The sequence below is a fragment of the Geotrypetes seraphini genome, chromosome 1, assembly GCF_902459505.1.
Source record: "Geotrypetes seraphini chromosome 1, aGeoSer1.1, whole genome shotgun sequence".
Classification (NCBI taxonomy): Eukaryota; Metazoa; Chordata; class Amphibia; order Gymnophiona; family Dermophiidae; genus Geotrypetes; species Geotrypetes seraphini.
This window is the reverse complement of record NC_047084.1, coordinates 232,691,218-232,703,304: the sequence shown is the minus strand read 5'-3', so window position 1 is coordinate 232,703,304 and position 12,087 is coordinate 232,691,218. Positions and strand designations below refer to the sequence as shown.

Here is a 12,087-nt window from a genome sequence, read left to right as displayed (position 1 = left end):
CTGTCATTTTTGAAAGCAATTGAAGACACACCTGTTTATTAATTAATCAAATCTCATTAAGTTGTATTATTTATTTTAATATTTGTAAACCACATTGAACTTACCGGCTATGCGGTATAGAAATATGTTATATAAAAGCAGTGTCAATGTAAATTTAACTTGCTACTTTTACTTCAAAGAAGTACAGAGTTAATTTCACCAATTTTCACTACTTTTACCTAGTTACATCTGATGCTTGCAGTTAAGAGTTTAAAAAGATGGAAGCAAAATGTAAATGACAATTCCTCAGTAAACAAAATGAAAGAGCAAAACCTGGAATAGGATTTTACTATTGTAAGCCTCGTCAGTGGATCATTTCATCTTAAATGTTGCTGTTCAGTGAAGAAAGCCTATGAAAACAGTAGAGTTGTATTTATTGAACTGGTTACTGATCTCTAACCAAACAGAACGTTGATGAGTTGGGTCACTCTGAAACAGAGAAGAAGTTGAAGTTGGTTGCAATTCTTGGTGAACAGATGTGTCTCTACCATAACAAGCTGTTGGCCATCTCTTGGAAAATTTTTACATTGGAGTGACTGACTGTCCACTAAATTGATAGTCTTTAGAGAGGAAGTCCGTTTGTCTGGCCCTGAGACTGAAACGTTCTCACACATTTGACATTCTTGTATCATGTCACAAATATATTCAAAGTTTGCCATTAGATAAAAAATTGATAGAACAAAAACAGTCTACTCGAAATAAAGCGTTCTACTTTGCAGTTCCAAATTTATGGAACCATACGCCAAATTTAGAATTTTTCAAAATTATGTTAAAAACAGTTGTTGTTTTTTTTTGTTTTTTTAAGAAGCATTTGGGCAAGATTTAAATCAATCCAATATTATTCATATATTCTGAATGTTCTAGATCTTCAGTTAGCAATCTGGTGAAATTTTAAAGTTCAATGGTATTTGTATGATTTTATTTAGGAGTGAATGCTTTTTGTAAGAGTGAATGTTCCTTAGTATGTTTGCTGTTTATATGGAGATCTTTTTTATATTTGTTTTATTTTATTTTACTTTTATTATATTCTGTAAACCGCTTGGATCAGTAAAATGAATGAGCGGTATAACAAGATTAATAAACCATAAACAGACAATGATTCCAACTTTGTGAAAGTCTTTTCTGAAGCTTAATGATGATTATGAAGATGCAAGTGATGAATTATATTGCGCTGCTTTTAATGTAGATGATAATAACAATAATAATAAAGTTTTGAAACAGATTGTAAAACAAGTTGTGAAACAGATTCTATAGTGCTACTACATGTAAGCAGCACTGTATATATTAGATGTGGGGACTTTCTCTGTCCCTAGTGGACTCACAATTTTTTTTTAATTTTTTTATAACTGGGGAAATGGAGAGTTAAGTGACTTGTCCGGAGTCACAGGAAGCTGTAGTGGGAATTGAACCCAGTTCCTCAATCCGCTGCACTAACCATTAGGCTACTATTTTTCTAAAACTGAGTTAAAAGCCTCAGTACACATAAATGGCTTCAAATGCTTACTGAATTCCATGTTTATCACATTCTACTTGCAACATATTGTGTGAGGAACTCCACAGGCCACGTTTGCTGATGAAAATTGCCACCGAATGATTGAAGGACAGTTTTGAAGTATACATGAAAGGGATTTCCAGAAGATTTGCAGTCATTGAGTATAACACACATTTTGCTTTATGCCAATCAATCTTCTAGAGCTGTGCCAAATAACATACAGTATTTTGCTATTTGGCTGCATATAAATACAGAATACAAATAATGGGCATTGAGCTTTAATGATAAAGGAAACAAAGTGAAATCAGAAGCCTCGAATGGAGCGGGAGAGCCCGAAGATTGCTCCGGCTCTGTAAACACTGCACCAGTTGGCTACGTGGGACCCAAAAGGAATGCAGGGGAGGTGGAATCAGCCAGTGGCCTCAAACGGAGCAGGAGGGCAGGAAGATTGCTACTTCTCCGTGCACCGGCTGGCTACGTGGGACCCGAAAGGTAAGTGGGGAAAGTGGGAGGGAGGTGTGGATGTCAAATTTTGGCAGGCACAGGAGGCAGAAGGGATTCCTCCTATCCTGCCCACTGAGAGACCGCTGAGGGGGTACACGGGGGGGGGGGAGTTGGATACAGCTGTGACATGTGACTGGGGATCCCTTATATCCTGGACCACTGGGTCCTGTGGCCTGGAGGCCCCCAAGGCATGAGAAGGGAGAGGGTATGGTGCAGGAAGGGAGTGAGGGTAGCTGGGTACAGAGCCTGGCAGGGCAGGAAGGGAAGGGGTCTGGGTGCAGAGCCTGGCAGGGGAGGGAGGGAGGGAATGGACACTGGGTAAAGATCCTGGCAGGGCATTTAACTATTAAATCCCCGTCTTATATTCGAGTCAACCATTTATCCTCATTTTTTGGGGAAAAATAGGGGTCTCGACTTATATTCAGATCGACTTATATTCAATTTTATTTATTGGAAACATTTTTGTTAAAAACATAAAATTAAATTTATGAGAAAAACATTAAATAAGGGCCAGATTCTATAAACACCTACATTGTAGGCACTGCTCAGCGCGGTTGTCAATCAAAAAATGGTGCCATTTATAGAATCATGCTGAGCGGCATCTAAGCACACTTAGGCATCACTAGGCATCCTAGGCATAGATGCCACTCCATTAGGCCAGCATTTCACTTGCCTAATTTGGCAGTGCCTATGTCAGACATCTAACGACACCCAAGTCATCCCGCCTATTTTTCACTCATGCCTACTTTTTAACATAGGCATTGTTAGGCATCCTTAGGCATGGGAAGGCACCTCTACTTAGGCATTGCTAGTCATCATAAGAGTTCAGTGCAAATTCAAATGTCTAATTAATGGAGGGGGGGGGGGTTATTGGCTGAAACCTGGCATGGTCAATTACCATGCCAATTGAACCAATTAAAAATAAAGGTTATGCGCAGATCCCAAACTTAGGCGTCGCTAGGCAGCTGCAATTAGGAAGCCTAGCGGTGACTAAATAGAGCACCGTTTATAGAATATGATTATAAGTGCCGATGCTAACAGTAAAGTCAGGTTTATGTCTGGGTGCCGATGTAAGAAATTTGCCATTTTTTTTTTTTTAATGGTATTTTTCTTGAAGTTTAGAAAAAAAAAAAAGCACAATACAACACAAGTAACAACCTGCAAATTATAAAGAACAGGAACACGGTTAACAAAGAATGGGTTCCATAACAAATGCCTGTTACAATAATAAATGAAGTGTGTGTGTGTGTAATTTTTTTTTTTAACTTCCTTAGTTGTCCTGCCAGCAGGTGTGTGAAGTCAGATGGAGAGAGGATTTGACCTGGCTGTTTAGAGATCCTGTGAAATGAGATATCCATGATCCTGGTGGTGATCAGTTCTGCCTATAAGATAGGAGCAGAAACTGTACTGAGGAGACAAATGGTCACTGACCCCTAGATTGCAGTGCACCTTCAGGCTTATCAATTCCTTTACAAACAGTACCATGCGCACTGCTTTTCACCCATTCTAATAACTTTTATACAAATAATTCCATTGGCTTCTTCCTCGGTTGTTCACCCTTCTCCCCCATCAAAATCAGTGTGTTTTTCAGTAGAGCTAACCTGCAGCTGTGACTGATTTTAAATTTTCATTTTAGGGAAAGAAAAGAAAATCAAGGGTTTACAATGCTTCCAATTTCATTCATTCTTATTTTAAATGAAGCATAAAAGTTAAAAAGTCATTGTAAATGTAAATGCTGTGGAACGATGCAGCTGGCCAGCAGTTTCTCCCTCCCCCCCCCATATTTTATTGAAATTGGATCATAAAATGAGACATCAGCTATTATACACAAAAACATTTGACCTTCCATTCTGTTCCAGACACTCATGATGTGAAATGGTACTATTCAGCTCCTTCCTATAAAACAAAAAGAATGTAGAATTAAGAACTTTACAAGCAGTTAACTACATTAGAAAACAGCCTGCTGTCGTCATTATAGGAGCATCAAAAATGTGATGGATCCTCCAAACTGTATGACAAAGTAGGCCTCGCAAAAGCCTTGTGCAAGAGTGGGGATCATAAGCAGAGGAATAGAGTTTATTGCTTATTGAAAGCTGCTATACTGCTACTAATGACTGAGTGGTTTACATGAGCTTCTGTAAAGGTGTTACAATACAGAGGTGATGTTTTTGAGATGGTTTTCAATACAAACACATTTATACCCATTTAATACTAGTATCGTGCACTACTTATTTGCACACATAATACATGTATCATGTTCTATGTTCATCTTAGATTTACATACTGTACATCCTGATAATTCTAGTTATTTATCTAATTTAATCTTGTAGTTTTATACAGTATACCGGGTCATTCCCAGAGGGACTCGAACCAGTTAACAAAACTTAGGGCTCCTTTTACTAAGCCGCGCTAGCGTTTTTAATGCACGCTGAATTGTCGCATGCACTAGACGCTAATGCCACCATTGAGCTGGCATTAGTTTTTGTTGCATAGCGCGGGGGGGGCAGCATGCGCTCAAAATGCTACCGCAGCTTAGTAAAAGGAGCTCTTAATCTTAAAACCATATATAAACAGTAATTTTAAGAAAAGGGAAAATCAGTAAATGTCAACAGAGAGTTGTCAGCTAGGGATTTCTATCAGTTATCAGTAAAATATTTTGTAAATAGATTCGTTTTCAAGGTTTTTCTAAAACAAGTCAGCGAAGAGAGAGTTCTAAGAACTGAAGGAAGATCATTCCAAATTTGAATCATAGTAAATGGTAAAGAATGTGAAAGCCTACCTAGAGTAGGGAACATTAATTTAAATTTATGTATATTCCTTGTAGACTGAAAATAATGAGAATTAAGAGAAAGAGGAAATAATGGGGGGGAAAATCCCATATAAGCTCTTAAAAATCACATTTATATCCTACGTGGTTTACATTCAAGTACTTTATCACATTTCCCTATCTGTCCCAGCGGGCCTCAAACTCTGTCTAGTGTACCTGGGGCAATGAAGAGATTATGGGGTCATTTTACTAAAACGCTAAAACGGCTAGCGCACCTTAGTAAAAGGATCCCTAAGTGGCTTTCCCAGGGTCACAAGGGAATTGAACCCACAACCTATCTGTACTTTATTTATCATATCCCAGCAATTCGGGGTATCTCTACTGTGTTCACCCTATCGTATTCCTAGTGGGGACTGTAGCTAGCTACAGTATCTCCTCTATGTTGCATGATTAGTTAAAGTAGTATGTAAAGAGGATGGTTTGCACAACACAGCATCAGCAACCAGAGAACTTGGGGGGGGGGAGGGGGGGCAGAGGTATAGATTGGTTTATTTGTCTTCTCTGATAAAAAAAATAATGTGTTCTACTGCCTCTGGTGAGGAAGCAGTACTGTTTCCCATGTGTAAGCTATGGGAGACCAAATTCATAGTGATGATCCCTTTTCCACTTCTAGATAACATGAATTATTGCTAGGTTTGCATGCTAAAGCAAGGTATAGATGTGCAACACAAGTGACCTAGCAAGTGGCAGCCTTCCCCCCTTAAAATACAAATTTCAGTGTCATTGTCTTCTTTATTAGTTGCCTGATAATGGTAAATACAAAGGATGTTATCGCATCTTACAGGTTCAGTACTTCAGTTCAGCAGCAGAAGATAACCAGTTTTATATTTGGCCTGCATACAATGATTAAAACAAATGTATTTTGTGGGCCAGGGATAGAAGAGCAGTGGGCAGAGAGCATTTTAATTTAGTACCACGGGGGCAAGTTTATAAACATTTTCAGCTTCTTTTTCGATGGCAAACAGTGTGAAACAAGGTGCAGGGATTATACGGACAACAGCAAAGGGTGTCCCGTGCCACAGTTACGACACAGCGTTTCTCTGAAAATGTATGTTTTGTTTGTGTATCAGCTCTGGCAATTACAGCAGATGATGCTAATTAAAAGTAAATTCAGAGAGTTAAATGTTCTCGCCAGTCTGGCAGAAATCAAATTAGTTAAAAGAGAACCCGAAGAGAGATGGCATCTTTACAAGACTAACAGATCTTTAAAGATGCGAGCTTTTATGACAAATCCGATCCCTTCCTCAGGCAAAAGCCTTTTGATAGAATTTTAAGACTATCAATTCTAGTTAAAGACCAGATGTATTAAAATGTGAAGAATGTAATATGGCCGTTGGCTAATTTGCATTGTAAAGGCAGTGAAAACACACGGTGACAGGCAAGTGAAGGTTTCTTTTCTCTTTCTAGCAAAAGCAGTAATAAGGCATTGTTCCTGATTTTGCTTTAAGAAATGTAGTAGGAAAATCGCGCTGCATGAATTTGTGAGTTCATCTTTCAGGATCTCTCGACCCCTTTGAAGGAAATAAGTGGTGATGCTTCTGTAGGTGAGACTTCTACAGAAATGCATTACACATCACATATACTTATTTCTGCGGGGGAATGACTAAAATTGGTCTGGAAAATTAGTAAGCTCCTACTATTGGATGATAAATGTTTGCACATTTGTTTATTTAACATTCTGTTGCCTTTTTTTTTTTTTTTTTTTTCTTAAAAGCTGTTTTTGACGGTGGATGATCATTCTCTTTCCTCATGGTCAGTTTTCATCACTGCTAATTGCTGTTATGCATGCTCCAGTCACATAGTAGTTACCAGATTGTGCCTGAGATGACAGCTAGAAAATTTAGTGATGTTGTATTATGTGATGTTGCATTATCATTTCTCATTGTTTGTACATCAAATGGTTACGGCCATGACGTCAGCCAATGAGAAGGCATCATCATGAGTAAGCAGAACATGACAGCTGCAATCTGAGCCTACCTCTGTGCCCGTTTTATTAGTGGCTAGTGTCAAATTGATGGCTTGAAGGAATTATCTGTTATTTAAGCACCCCAAATTTAAAAGAAATGACTTAGGACCTGTCCCATTAGCTCAGTGATTTGCATAAAAGAGATTGTGGATCAATTTCTGGGGCCACTTTCTCCACCAGTGGCATGCAGTGACATTTATAGCAGGGAATTCAGTAGATGTGCTAAACCAAGGGTGTCCAACTTCGGCCTTTGTTAGGTTGGGTTTTCAGGATTTCCATAATGAATGCACACAAGAAAAGTGGTGAAGCAAAATGGAGTTCAGATTGCCAGTGTTTCCGGGGAGTGGGCTTTCAAAGGAAGCTGCATACAATGGAGGCACTGCATGCAAATAGATCTCATGCATATTCATTGGGGAAATCCAGAAAATTACCAAGCCATCAAATGGATCTCGGGAAACTACAGAGAAAATTAATGGCCGTATCAAAGCTATTATTTATGACAGCCAAAGGATCTCGGAAACCTGCTCAGACAAAATAACACTTATAATCTGAGATTTAAAGGTTACAAATTTATATTATTGATCCTGAAAAAGCTCACAATAAACTTATGAACACTTACCCCCCTTCCTTACTAATGCATAGCGTGGGTTTTAGTGTTGGTGTTAGTAAAGGAGGGGGTTAATGCATTATATAGCAAATATCTGTTCAAAAAAAACTTATGGGCACTTAATACATTATATAGCAATTGTCTGTTCAAAAAATTCTCTTCTATGGGAGTTCCAATACACTCTTTACAACAATATATTTCACAGACAAAATTTTATCAAATAACCCAGTCCTACTCAGCACCTACAGACCTAGTACCTATGGCAAAATACCCCATTTCAAATCATTTTCTTATAATTGGGAGTCAAACTTAATTGCCAATGTGATTTATTTCCTGAAAACTAACCTTAAGTTTGGCAAGCATCTATTTATTCTTCATCTCTCAAACCCTTGAAATTTCATCCTATATTTAAAAAAAAACATCAACCACCGATTTTTGACTGAAAAGAAACCCACATTCAAACAGGACCATTGAAATAGGCTGTTAACCTATTTTAATTTTTGTATTAATTAACCATGATTGTATCAGATGCTGATCTTGTCCTATTTCTTGGTTTGTTTGTATTTGTACCTTCACTGGTTATGTACGTCTTTAGATAATTCTTGTGTTATGTTATGTTCTACCCCTTCCCCTCATGTCTCTCTCTCTTCAAACCCTTACGTCCTGCTACTACAATAAATAAGAACATAAGAATTGCCATACTGGTTCAGACCAAAGGCCCATCAAGCCCAGTATTCCGTTTCTAGCAGTGGTCAATACATATGACAAGTACTTGGCAGAATCCCAAATAATAGCAACAATCCAGGCTATTAATTCCAGGGCAAGCAGTGGCTTCCCCCATATTTGGCTCAATAGATTTTTCCTCAAATTCTGAGACATGGTGAAAGCTTCCTTTGAAAGCCCACTCCCCGGAAACACTGGCAATCTGAGCTCCATTTTGCTTCACCACTTTTCTGTCAAGGGCACACATGTAAGGTCAGTTCGCTTGCTACCTGCCTGTTTTAAGATCATCCAATACTTAAACGCTCATACGCAGCTATATGGGAATTCAGATTCCACCATTTCTTACGAAATAGGTAGTAATGGTACTCTTCATTCTCCCCTTCAGAGCTAAGTGTTTATAACCTTTCAATACAATTAATTATTTATATGCCATTTCATTCCTGCTCTTCTAAAGCTTTTAATTCCTTACTGTCTTTATATCTTTATATCAAAGAAACTTATCTTATGTCTTCATTGGTTCCCCGTCCCGACGCGTTTCGCTGATGTTTATCAAGTCTTTTGATCGTCAGCGGCAGACAGAAATGGGAAAAGTCTAACCTTTACTATAGTTCCCCCGACCTTGATAAAGATCTGCGAAACGCGTCGGGACGGGGAACCAATGAAGACATAAAATAAGTCTAGTTCCAATATACATTACTTTAAACATACAATATTAGGCAAGGGAATAGGTGAAGAGATATGTTTTTACTGCTTTTCTAAAATTCAAAAGCCCTTTGAGAGATCTGATCAGTGGGGGTAGTTGGTTCCAGTAGTTTGGTAAGAAATGAAAGTAAGATCATTGTCTGGTGTTTTGCAGTTGAAGGGCATGGCCAGGGGGTATTTGGAGGCATGTTTCTTACTGGGAGCAGAATGATCTGTTTGGTACATATGGGGGAAATTTGGTTGACATGAAGACTGGTGCCATGTTGTGCAGAGATTTCTATGCTAGCATCAAGCCCTTAAAGATGAAGCATTTGGCTATGAGTAGCCAATGGGCTGATGATAAAAGCTTGGGAAATTGAGGGCTCCTTTTACGAAGCTACGTTAGGGCATTAACGCACGGAATGGCACATGCTACATTGCCGCACATGCTAGATGCTAACGCCAGCATTGAGCTGATGTTAGCTCTAGCCATGTAGCGTGCGATGTAGGGTGCGGTAATATCCTGCGTGCGCTAAAAACGCTAGCGCACCTTAGTAAAAGGAGCCCAGAGTCATGTGCATGAAGGTTCTTTAGAAGTATGATTGATGCATTTTGTAAACATTGGAGAAGGTGTATATTCTTTGTTGTGAGACTATTGAGACTGCCAATGAAAACAAAAACTGTGGATACAGATGTTCTGGAGATAATTTATTAAACACTGACATATAAAACCATGAAAATTCAATTAAAAAAGTACAATGCTAAAAAATACAGTGATAAAAATCCAACCGGTCCGTGTTTTGGTGAACACGCCTTCCTCAGGGGTCCAATGGTTTGCAAACTCACACATAAAGAATTGGACTGAAAACAGTCTATTGTCTTTAAACATGTGAGAACAGAACACCGCAGACAAGCTGAAGTAGCAAAAAAAATGCTAAGGAGACCACAGACAAGCTGAAGTAGCATTTTTTTGCTACTTCATCTTGTCTGCGGTGTTCTGTTCTCACATGTTTAAAGACAATAGACTGTTTTCAGTCCAATTCTTCATGTGTGAGTTTGCAAACAATTGAACCCCTGAGGAAGGCGTGTTCGCCAAAACACAGACCGTGTAGGGTCCGGTTGGATTTTTATCACTGTATTTTTTAGCATTGTACTTTTTAAATTGAATTTTCATAGTTTTATATGTCAGTGTTTAATAAATTATCTCCAGGACATCTGTATCCACAGTTTTTGTTTTTGTTTTCATTGGTGGATTATTTTCACTGTGGATCATTGGGTCTCCCCATTTTCTTTGTTGTGCTGCACTATTGAGATTGCTAAATTTTCCTAGATCCCATCTACGTTCTCCTGCAAATTTGTTTAAAAACGACCTTAATGATGAATTGTACAGGTTTGATGTTGATAATATCATTATATCAAAATTGTATTTTTCACTAGTTTTTGACCTGGAATGAGTTGCAAGGTGATAATATAACAATTTCCTATTTGACCAAATTTCATGAATCATCTCACAATATAACCATTTAGGTCAATTTTGTGGTCATTTTTGCAACGGAGTTTGATGGATGTGTGCTTTCATGAACAAAAGGGGCATCTGTTTCCATATGTGCCTAGAGCCACACAAATGAGAAAGAAGCAATTTCTGCAACTTGGATCTAGGGTTTTAGCAATTGGAGTAACTTTTTTTTCTGCATTTCTCTTGTAGGTATTTTATCTCCTATCAAGGGAGTAATTTTGTGTATAATGATCCTTATCAAATGGAAATTTTCTGGATGAATAAATAGTCCTGTAGTTTATTGTTTCTGAGTTAAAAATGATTTTAAGTTGGTGGAGAGGCGGTATAGTGCTTCTTATTCAGATTAATCCCCTGTTTTACTAAGGTGCACTAAGTGTTTTAGTGTACATTTAGCACACGCTAAATCTACATGAGCGCTAAACGCTAACAGGTCCATGGACTAACATGCAGTCATTAGCGTTTAGCACGTTGTTAGCACACACTACAATGCTTAGCACACCTTAGTAAAAGGAGCCCTAAGTGTTTCTGCCTCGCATTCTATAGCTCAGATCTCCATAATGTGATATATTAAATAATTAGGTTTTCCTAGAAAGTGCTATATGTTATTTCCTTTGTTTTGTAGGGAAATTGTATAAATAGAAAGTTTTTTAAAAATTGTGGGGAACTCTGGGTAGTTCTAAATGAAGCCTTATGATGATATCATAGCATTTGTTCCTCATGTTGGGTGAGGATCTTTGATTTAAAGACTTTTAGTCGGAATGCAGCAGAGGAAACTCGAAGGGGGGGGACTTGTTCTTGAAAAAGCCTTTGGGCGAAACATGTCGAGCAGACAGGATCTAACCCGACATTAAGAACAAATGCTCTTATGCTTAGATAGAGCTTGAAAATTGTTGAAGATAAGTACATTTTTTTTTCTTTTTTAGTAAAGTTTCAGATATATTTAAAGAGCATAGAATGCACATTTTAAACACAGAGCACTAGAAATAAAAACAAGTCTGATGAAGATAAATATGCTAATGAAATAACTAAGCCTAAAACTATTTGGCTGGTGGTTGGCACTCTGAAGACTTTTAAAAATAATTTTAAAATATTGAATGTATTAAATATAGTTTAGTGGCTGTCTTGAAGATTGAGTGTTGATTGTGTGGCAGCAAAAAAACATTTTTAAGGCTTAAATACAACACCAAATCATGGCATGCATTTTTCTGCTAATCCATATTTTATGTCATTTACATGTATAGCTGATCAGTTCCTCACGCAAATGATTAACATACCACCATTCACGTACCTTTTTTTTAACTTCTTATAGAAATACCCTCAGTCTACACAAACTTATTTTAATCATTGTGGAGTAACAGTGTTTTTTTTAAGTTCAAAAATTTTATTAAATTTTTCAGAACAAAGGCAAAGACATATGTCAAGATCAAATGATGCAAATTGATATTACATTGAATACAATAATTGGTATGAACTACATAATGTCAGAAATGATGCAGTAATATGAACAAAGGTACATCCAATGACTTGAAGCAGAGAAAGGAAAAAAGAAATCTTACAGAGAGAGCATCATGGCCTAATAAAATACAGTACGTAATAATACATCAAAGCTGGTAGCCATGAAAAAAGCCAAAACATTAGTAGCTGAATCTGGATGTCAATAAAGTATACTAGCTTTAGCAAGAAAAACAAGCAGTTGTGATATTTTTCTCATCAGCTGGGAGAGGCTGCTAAA

General features: G+C 37.7%; 1 protein-coding gene across 13 annotated transcripts in view; it reads left to right on the top strand.

Moving 5' to 3' along the window:
* The window catches only part of PCDH7 (protocadherin 7), a 922,726-nt gene that overhangs the window by 628,096 nt on the left and 282,543 nt on the right, over window positions 1-12,087 (top strand). The window contains exon 6 of one of the 13 annotated variants that reach the window (XM_033947857.1): window positions 223-1,029. The exons of 9 other annotated variants lie outside the window; for them this stretch is intronic. In XM_033947857.1, coding sequence (XP_033803748.1) covers window positions 223-232 — 10 coding nt within the window. In that variant the 3' untranslated portion in view covers window positions 233-1,029. Of the gene's footprint in view, window positions 1-222; window positions 1,030-12,087 lie in introns of those variants that run through there. 3 more of the 13 variants (XM_033947865.1, XM_033947839.1, XM_033947883.1) reach the window with 3 other exon arrangements.